Raw genomic sequence first — 22,562 nt, 5'->3', positions numbered from 1 at the left:
TGCTTCATCTCATTGAGCAGCTAATGTATGAGCTATGATCACTCACCAATAATTAAGACCTTTAGTTGGAACTAAGTAGCCAAATATGTATTTGCTATTAGTAGCGGAAAAAAGCTCGTATTAAAAATTTATATACAGTCAGAAAAATGAAAGAATACCCATGAAAGATCAGATCAATCACTTATTTTGTATTTGCTGTCTTTTTCTATAACAAAAGTTTGTTATTTATAGAAAAAGACAGCAAATACAAAATAAGTGATTGATGTCATCGTTCATGGGTATTCTTTCATTTTTCCGACTGTAAGAATATTAATAATATATTATAGTTATTAAGGTACCAAGGGTATTATAAGGATAATAATGCTTGAGGTCAATGGTGTATATACTAAGGGTCTTTGGCCCGAGGGATATACGTTGACCGAAAGAGCTATTATCTATAATACCCGTGGTGCCTTTAACGTTTAATGTCCGACTAAATTATTTTTGAGGTCAATGGTGTATATACTGAGGGTCTTTGGCCCGAGGGATATACGTTGACCGAAAGCGTTATTATCTATAATACCCGTAGTGCCTTCAACGTTTAATGTCCGACTAAATTATTCTTTATATGCAAAAAATTTGAATTAATTTTGAATTAATTGGTTTTTAAATAAGTACATTTACCAGAAATAGTCGTCACGTAATTGTGGTAACCATACCACATTAGGTTGTTATCTGTCAACATGACAGTATTTAACTAGTTATTTTAATTTAATGCCCAATGGCGTTATTTTTCTTTAACGGTTCAGGAGTAGCAGTTGAAATGACGAAGACCTACAACTGTAGAGGTGTGTTTGGGTGTTTTTGTTAGGCAATTTTGGATAACCAATTTCCGGACATTCTGTTAACATGATCTCTTCATTCTCTTCTTCTGTTTCTTGTCCATCGTACTAGGTCCTGGATGTCACATATCTCTATTTCTGCTTTATTATTTTTACTTTCATATAGAGTATATTCTGATTCTAGCTCTTAATGTTCGCATTTTCGTCCGTATTTCCGTTGTTGTCGACACTCTCTTTGTTGTTATGTTTTCCACTCTATACTCTCTAATGCCTAGGTCATGATCGGTCTTACACAAGTCTTATAGATCCTTACTTTACTCGTGGTGCACATATATTTATTTCTCCAACATATGTCTCTAAGATATCCTGATATTAGTGATACCCTTTTGTTTGGCCTTACTTCGTCTTTTATATTTCTGTCACTCGTTATATTTACACTCAGGTATTTAAATATCATTATTGGTTCTATGCACTGATTGCAGATTGCACACAGAAGAATTTATACAGTTTAGATTCTCTAGATACTATGAGGGCTTTCGTATTCGTTACCTATTTGAATGTTGAATTTGTTTGATGTTTGCTCGAAATGATACAGGAGTCTTTGTAAGTTACCCTCATCTTCTGAGATAATTATTGCGTCGTCCGTATAACATACTATTTCTTATTGGTTGACATAAGAGTAGTTATACAAACAGAGAGGGTACAAGCGAAACTAAATTTTCATTTTAACAGTTTTTACTTAATGTAGATAGCCTGTTTTCATGGTTAAAATCATTGTATATAAAAATATTTATACTAAACAGAGTGATGATAGACATTATTTCTTGGGGCCACTATTTTTCTATCAGAGTTAGTAATAACAAAAAAACGTATTTGCCTGTGAGAGATGAGTGTACTTGGATGACGCTACATGGAATGTTTGACCCAGTTTTTAAGATACAGTAGAGCGTCGATTATCCCAACGTCGATCAACCGAACGACCGGTTATCCGAACTCCCGACTCCCGTGCCCCGCACTCGAGTACTGAGCAAGCATTAGTAATTAACGCTTAAAATATCTTCAATTTTCTTCAATTGTGTATCCAAAAATATGTTGTTGTAAAGACTGCACTTTTTTGTTTAATTGCTATTTGTCATTATCAAGGTATAAACAAATATACAGTTATATAAATATGGTTTTTATTCACTTGTGGATAAATATGTATGACAATCTCAATATAGTTCGATTATCCGAACAAATCGGTTTTCCGAACACCCATGTCCCCCAATTAGTTCGGATAATCGACGCTCTACTGTAGTTCAAATTGGGCGTTTGTATTGGGAGTTTGGTATTCTGGAACCACTTGTGTGCACATCCAATTTAAACTATCTTGATGACAAAATCGTCTGATGCATGTAGTGTTATTCAAAAAGATTTCTATGGTCGTGCCTATTACATACAAAAAAATACCCACACACTTATTGTAAATAACAAAAGTATTAATCTCTATTATTAAACTATCTATATACTAACAGCTGATATGATCATTTGTTGTTGCTAACTGTTTTAAATAGTCCTAATAACTATTTAAAGACATCAGGTTGTGATTCACTATATCGCATGCTTGTAAAGTATGATTCAGATCGACTAAACTCATTGATATCCACGATTAAACAAGGAATGCATCGTAAATGAGTTTGAGTAGCATTCAAGTCTAAAAAAAGATCCCGTGGTACATTCTGGGAAATGAGTCTATTCTTCTTCAAGAAAAATTAGATATTCTGGGGACAGGCATGCCATTCTAAATTTAAATATTAAGCACTTGTTGATATCTTTTGTTGTTTAAATTTAGTTTGTTGTCCAATTCAGTATCTTAATATTATGTGTATTAAAATAGATAGAATTAATGTTAACTGAATTAATGCTTTTTTGTTGATATTTTATTTGTACATATTATAAATTTTCGTCTCACTTTTCTGGTCTTATCCCTGTATGATATATTTTTAATGTCCCTAATATTTTTAATAGTCTCCATTAGCTCCGCCATTCTTTTAACGTGATTTATGTACAGTATTTTAGTCCAGGAACCGAAGCTTTTCACCTCGCAATTTTTACAGAATGGATCTATTTGCTTGAAAATTTGAGAATAAGTAGTGGATAGTCCAAGGATCAAAATCTATATGATTCCGAAAGGCGCTTTTACCATGGGGGTGGTTGCCACCCCATCTCGGGGGTGGAAATTTTTTATTATATTTTGAACGCAAAAAGTAATAAAAACATTCATTCTAAGCAAAAAATGTTCTGTACATTTTTTTGATAAAATTAATAGTTTTTGATTTATTCGCTATTGAAAATGTTAGTTTTATATTGAAGAAATCAATGTTTTCGATGTATGTATTCATTTACTATTCACTCAATTTTTGCCGTAGAACAAATTTTTTTAAACCAAGTTCTTGGGAATTAGATAACCTACATTGTTATAAAGAAACATTTTTTAGTATCTCTGATGCTAATCTTTCTATTCTGAAGAAAATGGCATTTTTACCAAACTACAAAAATTCGTTATTTGCTTTTAACTCCAGTTTTTTAATAACTAATCATTCTACTCCAGAGTCAAACTTCTCGAATCTATTAATAATATATAAATAAATAAGAATGGATAAGGTCAATGACTAAAAACACCGCTAACTTACATTATTATGCTTCCAATTTGTTTCCCCCTTTCTGTTTTTCAAAAAAATATATTGATTTTTTAACCGTAATTTTTTTATTTTTTACTTTAGAAAGTGTGATAAAAAAGAATTTTGTAGGTTTTTACCAGATCTATAAGCTTATTAATATTAAATCTTTTTAGAATCCTCACTTGCAAAAAGAGGTGACTTTGAAAGGGTTCGTAAAGGTGCTTTTTGCATGCTATTACAAGATTTAATTGTCAATAGCTCACTCAATATTTGCCGTAGAAAAAATTTTTGCAAACCAGGTTCTTGGAAACTAAATAATCTACAATTTCATATTTAAACATTTTTTCGTATCTCTGATGCTAATCTTGCCATTCTGAAGAAAAGACATTTTTTCCAAACTACAAAAATTCGTTATTCGCTTTTAACTCCATTTTTTTTTTAAATTAATCATTCTAATTAAGCCGGTGAAACTTCTAGTACCTATTAACAATACAAAAATAAAAAAGACCAAATAAGATCAATGACTAATTTTAATTAGGGTGGTGATTAGGTAGTTGCTTCCGAACACTTTTTTGCTGAAAAAATAGGGACTGATATTCTTTTCATTATAAGTTACTTAATCTTTTATCTAGAGACTTTTTTTTTGTTACTGAAGATAGAAATTTTAAATTCTCTAAATTAGTTAGAACAAGTTGTCCTTGAAAAATGCATAGTTTTCCCGTCTTTTGACTTTGAAACTACAATATTTAGCATTTGAAAAAGAAGAGCCAACATATAATAAAGTATAGCTCGATTACTGTTGGTCTTAATGAAAATTAACAAAAACAGTTTTGTTTATTTTTTCGAAAGGTATATTTTTGTTAGGTAAAGTTGTTTTGATAAAACGAAAACTTTTGGAGTTATTAGCAGAAAACTTATTAAAAACATCGATTTTTTCTATATAAAACTAACATTTCCGGTAGCGAATAAATCGAAAACTATCAATTTTATCAAAAAAATGTATAAAACGTTTTTTGCTTAGAATGAACAGTTTTACCAACTTTTGTGATTAAAATATAATAAAAAAATTTCACCCACGAGATGGGGTGGCAACCACCCCCATGGTAAAAGCGCCTTTCGGCATGATATAGATTTTGATCCTTGAACTATCCACTACTTATTCTCAAATTTTCAAGCAAATCTATCCATTCTGTAAAAATTTCGAGGTTTTGTCCTATTTTAAGCTTCATTACTTGGACTATTTGTGATAGAAAAAATAACAAAAACTGTGTATTAAATAGAAATAAACAAACCCGTTTTTTTAGAAAACAGCATAAATATTGTGGAGCTATATACTTAATATACATGAAAAATAATAATATACATAAATATAGGAAAAGGAAGAGATATTAACATGTATTGATCTGTACGTCAAAACTGGTTTACAAGCAAAAATGTCTCACAGAAGCGAAGATGTTTAGGTTTAACTCTATTTGACCATGTCAGGAATGGAAATATAAGAAAAGCGATGAAATTAGAAAATATAATAAAAAACATAGATAAAAAATAATTAAAGAGTAATTTCATGTACGAAAAATTATCAATAAAAGAATACCGTCACGAGTTTGTAGCTGGTCACCAACACAAAGAAAGAAAAGGAATGCCCCAAAAAAATTAATTCCAATTTTCTACGTAAAAATGAAAAGTAAAAGAGTAAAATACTGCGCAGCGTAGACTGCAATGAAAAACTTTATTTCTCTTGTATCACTGGTTCAGTTCGCCTCCATGTAATATTTATGGTTACTCCTTGTCACAATAAGTATTCTTTATCCAGCTTTGTTTTTTGTCATAGTTATCACATGAAATATATGATAAAAAATTTGCGTACGAATGAGGGGGCCTAAAGTTAAATATGAGTAAGATGGAATACTTATGTATAAATGGGGAGGTTGCAGATATAAACTTAAGCTTAGAGACGAGACCCTCAAAAGTTGCCAGACTTTTAAGTATTTAGCACCGGTATGACATAGAAATGGTACAAGTTAACGAGATATGGGAATAAAAATAGCTCGAGGAAAGCAAGCTACAAAAGCATTTCATGAGTTGATATGGAACAACCCTCTCACCAACGAAACCAAAAAGATAATCTTTTACAGTATCGTGGAAAGCATTATGCTACACAGAGCGGAAATATGATTAGTGACAACAACGATACGAATTAAAATAATCACAGTCGAATTGAACTTTTGAATAAGATGTGTTCAAATTAACAGAAGGAGTAGACTAAGGACTGAGGAAATATGGCACAGGATGGAAGTAGAATGCTCAATAACAAAAAAATTTGGAAAACAGAGCACTACAACGGTACGGTCATATTTAAAAACAGCCAGAATATAGGTGGCCAAAACGAGTAATGGAATGGGAACTTCTAGAAAGACGATGGAGTTGAAGACCAGCTACGAGATGGTAAACACATATTATAGGGAATACAATGATGGAAAGGGATCTCAGAGAAGATGACTGTGAGGAGAGAACTCTTTGGAGGGCTAAATCGGCAAACTCACTATGCAATAGTGCCGAAGAAGAAGATAAAAAGTTATCATTGAAAATAAGTTACTACTGTTACTAATTTCCTTTATTCTGAAAAATTTTGCTATCTCTTTAACGTTTAAATTCTAAAGTGATTTAATAGTATATTAAGTATGGAGAACGGTAAGGGTTTTATACCGATCGAAGACAATTGTTTGGAGGAGGAGCGGAGCGACGACTCCAATTATTGTCTGAGATCGGTTACCCTTAACGTTCGACATGCTTATAACGTTTTTTGCACGATTGATACCATTATAAATTATAAAATTAAACATTTTCGTCATATTGACTAGTTTCATTCATTTTATCAAGATAGATACTTTGGTTGTTAGGTAGTAACTAGGGTGCATAACAACAATGGAGAATTGAGTTTTTATTTAGTTGTCAATAATTTTAAGTACAATTTTGATTATTATAAATTAAAATATGAGCGAAAGTGAATTTGAAGAAATTGAACGGGCTTGGGAAGAAGGGTGTTCCGCAATTATTCCCGAAAAATCCAAAATCCGTTATCAAAATACCTACCAAAGTATTAAAAAATGGTGCGAAGGCAAGAATTTAAGAATCGAAGAAAAGACTCTATTGGCACATTTCGTTCAAAGACATATGCAGTTGAAAGCTCCTGGAAGCCTCTGGGCAGAATATTCAATGATTACATCCACCGTTTTTCTTTATGATGGCATTGATATTTCCAAGTTTTCAACTTTGATCACGTATTTGAAGAGAAAAAATGTTGGCTATAGGCCTAAGAAGTTTCAATATTAATAAATAATTCGTTAGTTTTCTTTATTCTTTCAAAAAATAAATTAAAATTAAGAGATTTTTTTAACTCGACGGTAAGTGAATTACTTACCGTCGAGTTAAAGTACTTACCGTCAAGTTGGATTACTTACCGTCGAGTTGCTAGTAAATGTCACCTACTGACGTAAAATCTGTCACGGTAAACAGTCAAAAATGATCAATCGTGCAAAAACGTATTTTACATGATCTCCTGGTATATATCCATTTTCCTTAAATTTCATTACAATATCTCAAGATATTACCTGTAAACTTGCATGTTCGTCTTGCTTTCAAGTTAATATTATTTTGTTAGTATGTATGTAGTTTATTGAATTAGACTGACTTTCGTTTGATTAAAATTACGGTTTTTCAATCGTTTTCTTTTTTTGCAACTGATTTAGCAATATCTTTCGTAGGCGTCTTTTTCGCGTGCATGTTTTATATAAGATACAATATTAATTTGTTGATTTGTCCTTTAGATCTTTTTTTAATTGGACTATATAATGGTGTCTTCAGTAACACTTATTTTTTCAGTATTTTTCTCATTAAGTTCTTTAATACAACAGTTTTTAATATCAATTTTGATTATGCTTGGAAAAATAGTACATTTTGTACAATACATACATAGTATATCTACAGAGAGAGTCTGTAATTTGTAATAAATTCAATATCACAAATACTAATAGATTTTTTTGAAAAATACTCAGACACGTCGATTAGTATTTCAAATTGTCCTTTTTGACATACAATAATAATGTATACAGGGTGTCCCAATTTAGAGATATGACGTCATCGTTGATTTTCTTAAATGACCATACCGTCATTTTGATAGCTATTTTGATAGGATGTGTCAAGTTATACACAACTGCGAAATATCAAATTTTTATTCTCTACCATTTACAAGATAATAGAAAATAACAAAGTTATATCTGTAATTTGGAGTAAATTCAATAATTAAAATACTAAATGTTTTTTTGAAAAATGCTCAGACCCGTCGATTAGTATTTCAAATTGTCATTTTATACAATATATTATAATAATAATATATACAGGGTGTCCCAATTTAGAGATATGACGTCATCGTTGATTTTCTTAAATGGAAACACTGTCATTTTGACAGCTATTTTGATAGCGTGTGTAAAGTTATACACAACTGCAAAATTTCAAATTTTTATTTCCTACCATTTACAAGATAATAAAAAACACCAAAGTTATGAAAAACAAGTAATCAAATAATAATTGAATTTAATTATTTCAATTAAGCAAATGCTCATAACGTTGCCCATTGACAATTTGGCCATCATTGAGGGCAACATCATGAGTATTTGCTTAATTGAAATAGTTAAATTCAATTATTATTTGATTACAAGGTTTTCATAATTGTGTTATTTTTTATTATCTTGTAAATGGTAGGAAATCAAAATTTTAAATTTTGTAGTTGTGTATAACTTTACACACGCTATCAAAATAGCTATCAAAATGACACTGTGGCCATTTAAGAAAATCAACGATGACGTCATACCTCTAAATTGCGACACCATGTATACATTGTTATTGTATGTCAAAAATGGCAATTTGAAATACTAATCGACGGGCCTGAGTATTTTTCAAAAAAGCAATTAGTATTTTAATTGTTGAATTTATTCCAAATTACAGATATAACTTTGTTATTTTCTATTATCTTGTAAATGGTAGAGAATAAAAATTTTGTATTTTGCAGTTGTGTATAACTTTACACACCCTAGCAAAATAGCTATCAAAATGACAGTGTTGCCTTTTAAGAAAATCAACGATGACGTCATATCTCTAAATTGGGACACTCTGTAGGTATACATTATTATTGTATGTCAAAAAGGACAATTTGAAATACTAATCGACGGGTCTGAGCATTTTTCAAATAAACAATTAGTATTTGAGATATTGAATTTATTCCAAATTACAGACTCTCTCTGTATATCTAATTTTAATTTTTAAACTTGAGATTATAATGGGTTAAGTGCATTCACCAAAATTTCAAAAATATGAAAATATTTAAAAATTTGGCGAATGAACATCTGATGCCTAAAAATAAAAAATATTAAAATATGGAATAAAAAATAATATCTAATTTATTTATTTAGGTTACTAATCACACATTTAGAAAAAATATTATATGAAGTGAAGTAAACCTAACCTATCCTAACCTTACAGTAATTCAACTGCAAATACATAGTAGTGATGGTGAGGTTGTTAATCTCTCGACTACCTGTTGATCCCCGTTCGACCGTGTTTACCAGCTTTTCCATAAGTATTTTGCTTTGTTCCATATTTAGTTAGCTACCAATAGTTTTTCTGTGAATCTTTTCATGTGTGAGTTGGTGTTACTTTCTTCTTTTTTCTGGAGTGTTGTAATGCAGATTCTCTAATTATTACTCATACAATCCAATTTTTCGGTATTTTTTTCCGGACCTTCTTTTCTTGAGTAACATAATAATATAATGAATGCATGATTAATAAATTTAAATAATAGCAGTAAATACAAATATATTAGCAATATAAATATACATGTATTAAATCTTAAATAAAAGATCAAAAGAAGAAAGCAAAACCATTGAAAAAATATAGGTTTGTTCTAGCAACAGTTTCAAACGGTTTGAAACCATCAGCGAATAGTGGACCAGCGCGAGTAGAGGGGATAGCACTGGTGACTGTATTATATTATTCTCTCACTGACCAACTGTTTGCTGACGGTTTCTGACTAGTGACTAGTTTGACTGTTGGCTAGAACAAACCTAATAGTATTCGAATTTTTTAAAAGTTAAGCTATTCTGAAAAAGGTATATACATTGTGAAAAGGAGAATATGGCGTTTGAGAAATAACGTCAGGTTATAATATAAGTAGCATGTTTACCTAAATCTCTCAAATTGTTTTTGCTTACCAGTTGAAAAGCACAATAGTAGTAAAGGTATATGTGCCATTTTATCGCCATTCTATTTAACAGACACTCTCTCTTCTTATAGACATTGCAACTCATAACATTCTTCAATCAGAAACTTATGCCATTTTATCGCCATTCTATTTAACAGATACTCTCTCTTCTTATAGACAGTGCAACTCATAACATTCTTCAATCAGAAACTTTATCTTATTGCTAGTAGATAATATTAGTAAAGCACTTTTAATCTTAATTAACCAATTTTTTACAACTTCCTTTTTCAAAACAACTTCCTATTCTATTTTTTAATCGCATTTCTATCATGTTGATGCTATAAACAATTAACTGGATATGCAGTCAAACCAATTTTAAAAAACACAATTATAGTTTTGCTGAATTTTCTTAAATTTTTCTCAAATAAACAATTATACCAGCTTATATTCTGTTTCTCTTACAACAAACCAAATAATACAATTTTAATATTATAATGCCAATTTCTCTATGGTCTAATTTGTTTATTTCGCGTTAGCCTTAAAATTATCCTTCCAAATACTTCCAGACGAATGAATTAATGAGAATAGGTAATTTAATTAAATAATTTTTATACTTTGACTTTCGAAAAGATATTTTAACCACTTTTGTTAATTATTATTGTAAAATTAGTTGTCTTTTTTAGTCTTTTCTGTCCGGCTTCTATATGTTTATTATACATATACCTTATTACCATTATTATACAAACGAAGACCAGAGATTCCTCAGATAATTTTACCACCTAATCCGAAAATGCTTCCTAAGGGACCTAGAGCTTTTTGAAGATGACGTCTTTTAATTAGTTTTTTTTTTAATATCCCCACAACACTCATATCTAGAAAAACGAAAACTGGTACGCCTATTTATCTTCCAAAGATAAATCTATTCCATTAATTGCGAATTTCTAGTTTCAACGGCAACGGGTATTTTATCAAAAACGTTATGCGACAAAATAACCATTGCCCTACTCAAAACGGACACCTACGACCGGTAGGTACTATAAATTCGTAATAGAGCTTTTCATCGATTGCCATTTGTTTCGGGCTTCTGTCATATGTTGTATAATCTGTGTATAATATTAATATACACGGATTATACGACATATGACAGAAGCTCGAAACACATGACTGTGAATGAAAAGCCCTATTAATGGAATCGATTTATTTCTGGAAGATAAATAGACGTACCAGTTTTAGCTTTTCTAAATAGAAGCGTTCTGGAAATACTTAAAAAAAACTAATTACAAAATGCCACCTTTAAAGAGCTTTAGTTCCCTTAGGAAGAATTTTCGGACTAGGTGAATTGGATTAAATTGTCTTAAAAGTATCTGAGGAATCTCCGGTCTTCGTTTGTGAGGAGATTTTTGGACATCCTGTATGTGTTAACTTGCCCACTATGGTTTGTTTTTAAATCAAGAGGAGTGATTCAAATTTACCGCGCTGTAATGCTTGTTTGTAATAATTGGTCCAACCGCAGGCAAATTTACTCCACTGATATAAAATTTTGACACTATTGACATTTATTACATTTTGACACAATTGACATTTCATAGGTTAATTAAGTTATATCGGCGATTTTTTGTATTTTGTGTGTTATTCCTTTATTTTTTAGATTTTTAGTTTGCTCTGATATTGGGACCGTGCAAGTTCGGCAAAGCGACCTCTATTTCTACGCTCTGTACTTTTATTCGCACTTTTAATTATATTGGTCAATTATATTAGTCCTGGTTGCTGGATAATTGTCAAGGCCATAGTCCCAAAAAATAATAAGAAGAAAAAATAAGATGCAGGTTATGCTATGCAAACGTAAACAATTGTATGTAGTAAATAAAATTAGTTATTAAAATGCAGTACTGCAAGCAAAATACAATTAATTAAATTTACCTTTATATAATAATTGCATATCATATCAATATTGTGGAGCAATATATAATTTTTCTGCTTCAATGACAGAAGGTAAAAATATACGTCAATTTGACAATTTCAAGTGACAATATGAATTATTTAAGATAGTTGCAATATTCTCCGCGACTCGCGCACGGTCGTTTCTCGTTTCCCTTCCAAGTACTTGCACACCGCGAATAAAAAGCAGGTATTTTTAGAACTCTTTAGTGACGTATTAATATAATATAACATTTATGGATTACCGTTGTGGGCTGACATGATCAATGAAAAAAGAAGATGTATTTGGTTATTTTTCTAGTGACTTTCTTGGATGTGAATCTGTCTTTTTAGTTTGCTGCTCCTGGTTAAAAAATAAACTATAGACGAAACAAACAAAATACCCTTTGTTGCCATTAATGCTGCATTAGATAACTAATTCTCCATCTCTCAATCGATAAAAAAAGCAATCAAATAATATATTATATTCTAAGAAACATTGATTTTCTGTCACTTTTTTCTATTTTTGAAGAAATTTGGCATGTTTGGCAAATTTGTTTCTATAAATTTGAAAGTCATATTTTAACATCGGTTTTAATAATATTTAGGTAGGTCACACTGTCACACATACCTATCTATAACGTCATATATAGATTTATCCTCTTCGTGATTAATCGTTTCAGTCGATGATGTGGGCCGTCTCAAAAACATTTTTCCACATTGTTCAAACTTTCCTAAATATACGAATAATATGATCAGGCTTTCTGGCAACCTAATTTTACTCGGTGACTTCATGCCGATTACGAAATACTGAAGGTCTTCCAAAAATACTGCGCTTGATACTTTTGGTATTTATACTCGGCAAACCACTTGACTCTAGGTATTACGATCTGAACATGCGTCCAAGTAAGTCTATTTATAAAACAATTTTTAAACTAAGTAAATAAAGGAGTGATGCTAATTGCATATCTAATGGAAAGTAACATAAACAAATGATTGAAACGGGAGTTGTCAATTGTTTTTTGATTAACAGCGAATATTCGCATACATTCATGGCTTTTTTAACCAACCACCCTTAAGTTGCTCCAGCCTTTGCCAGGGCGAACCACAATTTTTTTCCTACCCTCGTACCTTTTTTATTTAAATATTATTTGGAAATATCTTTGTTTACTTTTTTACTGAGGGGATCAGGAGTTGCATGGTCGCCTTGGAGGTAAGAGAACAATGCTTTGGCGTTTCATATTAACAATTATTGTATGGCTTAGCTAATAGCAATCAATTTTTTTAAAATGGAAAGAGGCTTTTACATTTTTATTTGAAACTTTAAATAAAAACTTATCATATCTAAACACTTTTTTAAGTTATTTTTATAGCAAGGCTTCAGCAGCATATTTCAAACAATTTGAATCAGCCGTTAGCGTGTATACGGTTTTGCTTGATTGAAATTTTAAGCATTGGTTTATTTAATTTTGAAATATTTTGACTACTATTATAGGATAGTGTTACATTATTCCACACTCCTAATTATTTGGGACAGAATATACGAACATAGTTGAAATATACAAAGAAGCCATCTTATGGATATGGAAGGATACCTTCCATGAAAATTTAAAAATAAAATAGTGATAAGTTCAAAAATAAAATAGTGATAAGTGAAACAAGAAAGTACATAAAAATTGGTTCTCTGCAAATAAAAGTTTTAAAGTGAAAGTATTTTAAGTGTCTAGTAGTTTAAATAAAAAGTTGGTAAAAGTTAAGGACATGAAAAATTGGTAAGAATAAATAATCGCCAAAACGATTTTTGGCAAATCAAACATCTAGTGGAAATAGTGTTCAAAATTTAATAAATACATGTTCGTCTGGAGATCTCGTTCCCATCTATTGAAATTTGGCACAATCTTATCTATTTTCAGCTGTTGTCTTACACTCTGGTCTATGTGATTTTGTAAACAAGGTTTTTTCTATTTATGAGATTTTTACTTGCCGTTTTCAAATTTAATATCCGATACTGTTATAATATTTATTTTCGTCACTCTAGCCACTGTAATTGCTTAATTTATATTACAAAAATGATCTTGTCATTTAATATATATAATCTCTAAACTATTTTTAATATTTTGCCATATACCCACATTTCGAAGTATAAGTTCGATACTACTTTGTTGACTTAATACTACTCCAGTAGTTAAATAGATATTTGATACATGCTTCAGTCTTAGATACATTTTCCATAGATTTCCTGAGTTTATATACTTTATAACACACGTTTCATTGATTGTTACAATATATTGTTTTAACAGATTGTTACCAATAAGCAATGTTAAGTTTTACATCTTTTATCTAGAATCTAGATCAATTTCAAGTTTAATTTAAAAAAACGTGTCGTCAAAAGGTTTTTAAAGTCTCAAAAATAAAGTCTTTAGTTGATCACATAATTTCTTAATAATGTTTTTATATAGTTTTCGAACCTGAAAGTTTTCAATTAAACTTTGAATTCCTTGCAAGATTCATTTCGAACAGATTCTTTTATTTACAACACAAATCTTTGTATGACGATAAACATAACTACCTGTTGTCAATATAAGGGGAATAAGAAACGAGTGTTTGGATACTTTTTTTTAAATATCTACTGAAAAAATCTAAACCAAAATACTAAAAATAAACAATTCGTTACAATTAAAAATGTGAGCAAAAACACAACTACACAGTTTTTAACTTATAGGACATAGATTGGATGAAATAAATATATTATACAGAAATGATCTTATTGCCTTTGATGTGAAGTCTCTAAATTATATAGGTATCTAGCCCATTATAAATTACACATATCACATATCCTCTACTATCTAATGTATTTAATTATATCCACTTTGTAGAATTGCTTTAGCTTTTCCATATTTCAATAATAATAATATACAAAATTCGTGTCGTATTAGGGTGGACAATACGAGATACATCTAGTTTGGATTTTTCGACGGCTATGATAGTACGTTGGATTTTAATAGAAGTTTATCCACTATTTTATTCCTTTTGCCTTTGAAAATACTGAAATATGAAATCAAGGAGAGTAAAATATGTGAAAACTGTGGGGTTTCCTCGGGAAATCGGCGCAAAAATGGAATTTTCTATTGTAAAGAAAATCACATGTGCTACGATGATTTTTCCCTTATGCCACTTTACGAATCGATAGAGGAGTATTGATTCTATTGTTAAAAATTTAATATAAGATGCTAATTATGACTTAAACATTCTCATTTCATATTTCACATAAACATATTTTTTCCTTCATGTCAATTGAAAGTATGTTACTTTTCATGGCAAGAAACCGGCAAAAGAGGCATAACGGCAGATTGTGAAAACGAAAAATTTTACCTTAAAATAGTTGAGAAAATTAAGGAAAATTCGATTTTTAAAAAACCGAACGCCGTGCAACTCTAATTTTCCTTTTCCTTTGTTTATCTATTATGACATTTTCAATACACAAAAAGGCATAAGGGATAAAGTCGTGGTTGAATTTTGTATCGAAATCCGATAATCTATGATATCCAAACAATAAATAAACTTTGCTTATTCAAACCAAAAGTTGCGTAGAGAATTCTTAAATCATCATATCACTACTATAAAAGTTAACAAAGTATTGATTAAAAGAAGAACATGATAGGTACTATAAAGGTTTTAAAGTCGAATAAAGTTGTTTACCTTAAACTTTTGCCGCTTATCGCCAATGACAAATAATGATATCGTTAAAATAAAAAAATTTCAATTTGAATAAATTAGATTATAGGTACACTATTATCCTGTTGATTACATTGACGAATATACATATCTCATGGGCATCTAAAAAAAGAAAATTTGACTAAAAAGGTTTTGGTACCCCTGAATTACAATTTTTGTGAAAAATAAATGCATATTATAACATTATCTTGTTATAATGGATTAAATCAATAATGATAGATCACCATTTACTGCAATTATTGTAATATAAATAAAACTGGAGGTATCCATATCATGGTACTTTATAAGAATTAAAAATTTGACCTTTATATCAAAAGAAATACTGAACCTAAAAACGAGGTTATAAAATTTTCTCAGAATTTTTTAAAATAATCTATTTTGACAACAATTTCCGAAGTGGAAATCGAAACGTCAAACATTTGTTAAATAAAAATATAATTTTCATATCCAATTCAATATTTCTATTTTATAATGAATATGCAAATTTAAACAGGTAAAAAATTCGTCAAAAATGTACTTTAAGAATATAGTTTTACAAAAATTTATCAAACTGTTACTGGGTTCAAATAATTGTGTCAAGATTTTGACATATGTTCTAAAAATAAATTTCAACATGCTTACTATTTCAGCGAGCTTTGGCATCAGCATTATGTGTTCATAAACCAACGTTTTTCAAAAAAAATAAACGTGTGTGTGATTATTAAATATGTTTTTGCAACTAAAAAAGCATACCTAAATTAAAAAATCAAATATGGCAGACATACCATTTAAACCATAATAGTCAGTAGTTTAACAAAATAATGAAAGAAACCAAAATTTGACCACGAAAAAAATTGAATTAAAAGAAATTATAGAAAATCCGTATTTGCAAAAATTTCAGTTCTTGCCATTTTTATCGAAAAGTTTGACCCATTGGAGACATTGAGCAAGATGGTTCTCCTTTAGCTCCAAGATCGCAGCTAACGCGGTAGTGTCTAAGGCAGCAGTAAGATTCAGTTGCGATTTTAAATTTACAGTAGATACTTATATTAACCACCCCTAAAGATTAGAATAATACAATTTGGAGTAGCTCGCCATTCAAGGTCAAACGGTATCTACACTTGATTATATGGAGCGAAACAGGTAAGATTAAATAGTCAGAAGCATTTTTTATCAACTGCCAAGTGCCAAACAACAAACTATTTATTAATTTGTTTATTCACTTTTTGAGAACGATTTCCGGAATGGAAAGCAAATTGCAAATGGTTTATAGATTTATGAATCTGGCACAAATACTTTTTTACAACATATAATTATCAACAAGAAATATGTACTGTTGAGGTTTCTAAAATATGAACTACTTATCTGAAACCTAGACCCTTAAATAAAAACATAAAGAAGTCTAAAAGAATCAAAAACATTATGCTATAATAACTACTCTGCTTATTGGGCGTGTTTATAAAATGCTTCTTAACATGTAAATATCTGCTTCTAACACAGATACCAACTAATCTTGTAACACTAATTCTTCTCTGTAACTTACAGAACTAGAACTGAGAAAGAAGATTTTTGAATATCACATATCAATTTTAAAAGCTTATTTTTTACCATTTAATATTGTCCACAAGGAAATGAATTTCCTATAGTCATTTGTATACCACAAATTACAAAAATGTTTATTAAAAAATCTTTTATGAAAGGTGTATTTATTTTTAAAAAAACCCTTTCAGGCTACATTACAAAACGTTTTCGGAATGACAGTTCCATATTCAGTGTTACTACAAGGTTTGCATGGTTAAAGATACTAAAAATATATGGGTGAAAATCCTTTAAATGTTATAAAATTTTTATTATATTACATTGTTGCTGATAGGTACGAGTAGATAGATAGGTAGAGTTGCTGCCTAAGGTCCGTTTAAAGAGGCTCTCTCCGGGCCAGCAACGCCCTAGTTGGGAGGTCTACGTTGCCATGAAGTGAATCACCTTAAAGTTTAAACATCATGTAATATTATAACATATTATTATAACATAATATATTATAACATTTAAATGGGTTTAACCCATATATTTTAGTGATTTTAACCATTTATACCTCGTAGCAGTGCTGAAGATGGAATTATCATTCTGAAAACGTTCTGTGATGTAGCCCTAAAGGGTTATTTTTAATAAATATACCTTTTATAAATGATTTTATGGGACAATATACAAAAGAGTATTACGTAAATAAACAACTATTAACTTTTATATCAATTGTAAACAATATTAAAATAGACCGTTGGTTTCACGATCGGAGTCACATGTAATAGATCGTTTTCTAGCTTTGACCGTAGTAGTTTGTGACATCGTGAGTTACCTAGTTTTATTATAAATAGTTAAATTTAGATTAAACTTGTGTGTAGGTCGTTCAGAACTCTGTAAACTGTTTTTATACTTAAAACACTCAACTCAAAGAATACAGCAACTACTCGAACAACTCAATGTATAAAAACTATTTATGACATTGCCCCTTTACTTAATACAAACTCACATAACATAGAACGCAGACAAAAATACTGTATTTTATTTCAATAGAATGAAACTTGCCTTATGATTATGAGCTGATATTTGTCTGAAAAATCTGTTTCTTCAGAATATTAATAACTTTAGGTGTTAATAATTTCTATACCAATCTCCCTTCAACCCTGACCCTCCAGAGGGAGTGTAATGGTCGACGTGATGTGTATTGTCTGCCTCCAAAGATCTCTGTCTCTGGTCATTTCTTTTAATTCATACATAGGTCTTTTGCATATTTCTGAAATTTGATCGATCCATCTTATAAGGGATCTTCCTTGTGATCTTCGGCCTTCCACCTTTCTTTGTATAATGGGTCTTTCCATGTTTGCTGTGTTTGCTCTCATAACATGTCCAAAGTATTTTAATTGTTGGAGATGGACTTTACTGGAGAGTTGTTGCCTAACTTTTAGCTCTCTTAAAATTAAATTATCTGTCATACGGTCCGGTCGGTCCAAGGAATTCGTAACATTCGTCCCCAACAAAACATTTCAGTGGCGTCTATCTTTTTTTTCGATTGTCTCAAGGTACAAGATTCACATCCGTAGGTCAGTATTGGGAATAAAGCAGTTGATCAAACTTATTTTTAAGGTCTTTAAATTTGACAGTCTCCATATATTGGTCATTTTTGCTGTGGCAACTTTTGCTAGATCACATCTACGTTCAATCTCTTCCTGTAATATCCCTATGTTTATGATCTATGATCCCAAATATAAGTAGCCGTCACAACCTCAAACCGGTAATTGTGGTTATGTGTGGATGATTGTTATGTAGTCTATCCAGTTATTTGAGTTTCGTTTTCGACCAGTCGTATAAGATCAATAAGCTCTGCTTGACTACTCGCAAGTATGGCTGTGTGATCTGCGAAACGTAGGTTGTTTATTTGATGACCATTTATTAAGATGCCGTTTCCCAATCCTGCAAGTGCTCTTCTCATAATATGCTCCCCACATAAATTTTGAAAAATTATGGACATAGTATACTTCCTTTTCTGACACCCCGTTCTGAGGTGTCTATATATACAAGAACGTTTTATTACATTTTACCAAACTTAACACCTGCTAGAAACATTAATGTTGACGTTGTTTGATTTTTCCAGACTATTCCAAATAGATTCTTTAAAAAATTCTTTATCCTCCATTGATTCAGATCTGTATACATTGTGCACACTTGAGTCATCTTGAGCAAGGTTCGACATTTTATACTACACATTACTATAATGAAAAATAGAAAATAAAAAAACTAAGCCTTAAAAAATTAGATTTAATAAATATTACGATCTGTTCTTATATGCTGCATATTTGTAAATGAATTCAATAATACAAAAACTCACAAGATAATTTACTACGAGTAAAACTAGAACTCTATATTATGTATATTTTAAAATTTGTAGCAGAAAAAACTCAGTTCTCTTTTGTAATTTACTTGGGTATCCAACGTAAGAACATGCAATGATAATTCACCTTTACTCTTATTTTAATGTTAATTAGCATACCACGTCACAAAACCAAAACCAATCGACGCTGACGAGGCATGGAAACACCACATTGACCGTGTAAAAGGACGCGAGCCATCACAATGGCCCAGCAGCATTTTCCACACATCTTACCCATTCTCTCGCTATCCATTGTACTTAGTGTACAGTAAGAGACCTGCTCCAGCTGCTGACAAATACGATCCACACCGCTCCTGGTTGGATCACATGGACCGTCTTGCCGAGCTCGACAAACTCTATCCCTCCTTATGGCCATCCGTTGGAAGCAGAAGACCAACTCCAATCAAGGTAAGAATCTTTAATAATTAAAATTAATATAGACGTTAGCATCTTGTTTACGTCATGAACTGACTTCAGATTTCAATTCGCATCTAGAGATTTGGGAGATATCACAGTCCTAAAATACAAAAGACAGTTCACAAACTTTTCTTCAAATATTTTTACTAGGAAATCGAAAATTTTTGGGAATACTTCGTCACCAGAAGTGAATATTATTATGCAATTGCCCTCATCTCCTAATGTAATGAAGAGTTCTTATGAATTTGTTTAATAAAAACTAGCTTATAGCTTCTACACTTATCTCCATTGAACAACAATAGTAGATTACAAATTATAGTGGAGAATTCAATGCTCAGTCCCAACAGAAATTCTTCTTCTTCTTCTTTTAGGATCATAATCTTGGATAGGTCTTGGCTTGTCTGGCTATGTCCTTCCATTTAGGCCTCTCTCATGCCCTTCTCCTCCATTGTCTTATATTCATAGACACCAGAAACGCCAAAGACCAAAGACCAGAGTCTTATGGAACTTGTCCGTAAGATAGGGGTGATACAATGGACCCGCCGTAGGAGGTCTAGGTGTCTGAAGGGCTCACAAGTGATCCCTGTCCCGATTTTTCAGGTCGTCTTCCATGTCATCCAACCATTTCGTTCTAGGTCTTCCTTTTTTTTTTCGTCTTTCTATCGGCTTCCATTATAATTTTTTTTTTTGCTGTTTTTGCCCTTCATTCAATTCATTAACCTCGTTGTTTCTCCTGATTCTTCATGTGCCGTCTTTCTCTTGCACCGGGCCATATAATTTTCTTAGTAGATTTCTCTCAAATCACCTGAGTTCAGCTTCATCTTTTTTGTCATTAGCCAGGTTTCACAACCATAGGTTACTACGGGTCTAATCAATGTTCTGTAGCTAGTAATTTTGGTTCTTTTGTCTAATCATTTCGATGCCATCAATCTTTTAATAGCACAGTATGTACGATTCCCACTGGAAATACGTGCATTCATTATTATTTATCTGCTGACGGAATTCTTCTAATTGATTTCTGTGCCCAGATATGTACACACATATATGTTCTGTGCACACTTTCAATGGTATAGTTGTCTATTGCGATATTATTTTCATTGTCAAGTTTTCTTTTGACGGTCATGTAATTCATATTTGTTTCGTTTATTTCAAACCCTCTTTTTCGTGCTTTAGGATTAATTTCCTCCATCGCTTCCATTACTCGTTGTTTACTCCTACTAATGATAGCTACATCGTCTGCATAATATGCAGTAATTTGTACTGCTTTGGTATTTATACGGCCGGTTACATTGGTTTTTCTGATGATTGCTTCAAGAACTAGGTTGAATAGTATGGTTGATAGTGCGTCTCCCTGTCTCACTCCCACATTGATGTCAAATAGGGGAGTCAGTTCTCCATCTACTCTAACTACGGCTTTTGAACCCTGCAACGTCATTTTTATAACGCTGATATATTTTTTAAGAATACCTAGATTACGAAGGTCTTCATAAGCTTTTTATTGTATAGTTATTAGTATAAATATATTGTCAGTAGTGGCTTTATTTGGTTTGAATCCATTTTGATAATCACAAATTATCTTTTCCTAGTATTCTAACAATATATTGTACGAGTAGATAATACCTAAAATAATTTTGTATACTACAAAATAGCAATGTAATTGGCCTATAATTCTGGAATTTCCTCTTATTTCCTTTCTTATAAATATTGACTGTTTATGGCCAACTGCCCATTCCTCCGGCATTTCCTCCTTTGTCCATATGAATGTTATTATATAATGAATTCTTTTCGAATCATCCATGTTTTAATAATTCTACCAAAATTTCGTCTGTTCCTGGCGCTTTATTCTTTTTAGGTTCTTTATTATTTACCGTAACCCCGTAACCCCGTAAAAACCCCATAACTGCATATTTCGACTCCCAGATATTCGAATCTCGAGACTTGTTCAATTAGTTCGTTGTTAATTACTATTTTGCATCTTATGGGTTCCCGTAACACTACCAGGGATTTGGTCTAAGCTGTTGATATTTTCATGCTGTATTCTTCGCCACTGTATTGAAAGTTTGTGCCATTCGCTGTAAGTTATCCTCGTTATCGGAGATTAAGATTGCGTCGTCAGCATAACAAAGGATTTTTATTTGTTTTTCTGTCATTTTATATCCTTTTCCTGTACATTTAATGTTTTCTATGATTTTGTCCATTACTAGATTAAAAAGCAATGGGTTCAAGCTATTCCGTTGTCTGATTCCCGAGTTGATTTCTACTTCCACTTTTAATTCATTATCGACTTTTATTCTGGTTTTGTTCTTTTTATTAATGTCTTTAATTATCTTTATCATCTTGTTGGGCTGATTTTTTTCCTTTAGCAATCTTAGCAGATCTTCTAATCGTACACAATCGAAGACTTTAGTCAGATCTATAAATCACATAAATGAAGGTTCATTATATTCCAGTGCTTTCTCAGCAATTTGTCTGGCTATGAATATGGAGTCTATTGTGGACCTATTTTTTCGAAAACCTTGTTGTTCCTCACTAATTGTGATCTGATTCCCAAACATAAAACACCCCGTAGCATAATACTTGGTTGTCTTGTTTTATGACGTTCAACAACCAAGTTTATGTTTCGTCTCTCATCTCAAAAACGTCTTATCATGCACCCATCGGAGCCACCAAACAAAACCAAGATTCATCACTGAAGCAGACAAAATTCCATTAGCCATTTCAGTTTTGCAGAGCTCTGCACCATTCTAAGCGTCGAGTTTTAAGATGTGGTGTCAAAGGTAACATCAAATCGGACCGTAAGCACTCAGTCTATTCTATCCTTCTGAGACTACCCTTACTGTATCTGCAAATAA

General features: G+C 31.2%; 1 protein-coding gene across 5 annotated transcripts in view; it reads left to right on the top strand.

Moving 5' to 3' along the window:
• Window positions 1-22,562, top strand: part of LOC114324164 (uncharacterized) — a 95,799-nt gene that overhangs the window by 49,414 nt on the left and 23,823 nt on the right. For all 5 annotated transcript variants that reach the window (XM_028271915.2, XM_028271914.2, XM_028271912.2 and 2 more), the window contains exon 4: window positions 19,409-19,701. In XM_028271915.2, coding sequence (XP_028127716.1) covers window positions 19,409-19,701 — 293 coding nt within the window. The remainder of the gene's footprint in view (window positions 1-19,408; window positions 19,702-22,562) is intronic.

Source organism: Diabrotica virgifera, chromosome 1 (genome assembly GCF_917563875.1).
Source record: "Diabrotica virgifera virgifera chromosome 1, PGI_DIABVI_V3a".
Lineage (NCBI taxonomy): Eukaryota > Metazoa > Arthropoda > Insecta > Coleoptera > Chrysomelidae > Diabrotica > Diabrotica virgifera.
The sequence above is the reverse complement of the archived record's forward strand: the minus strand, read 5'-3'. Positions and strand labels throughout refer to the sequence as shown.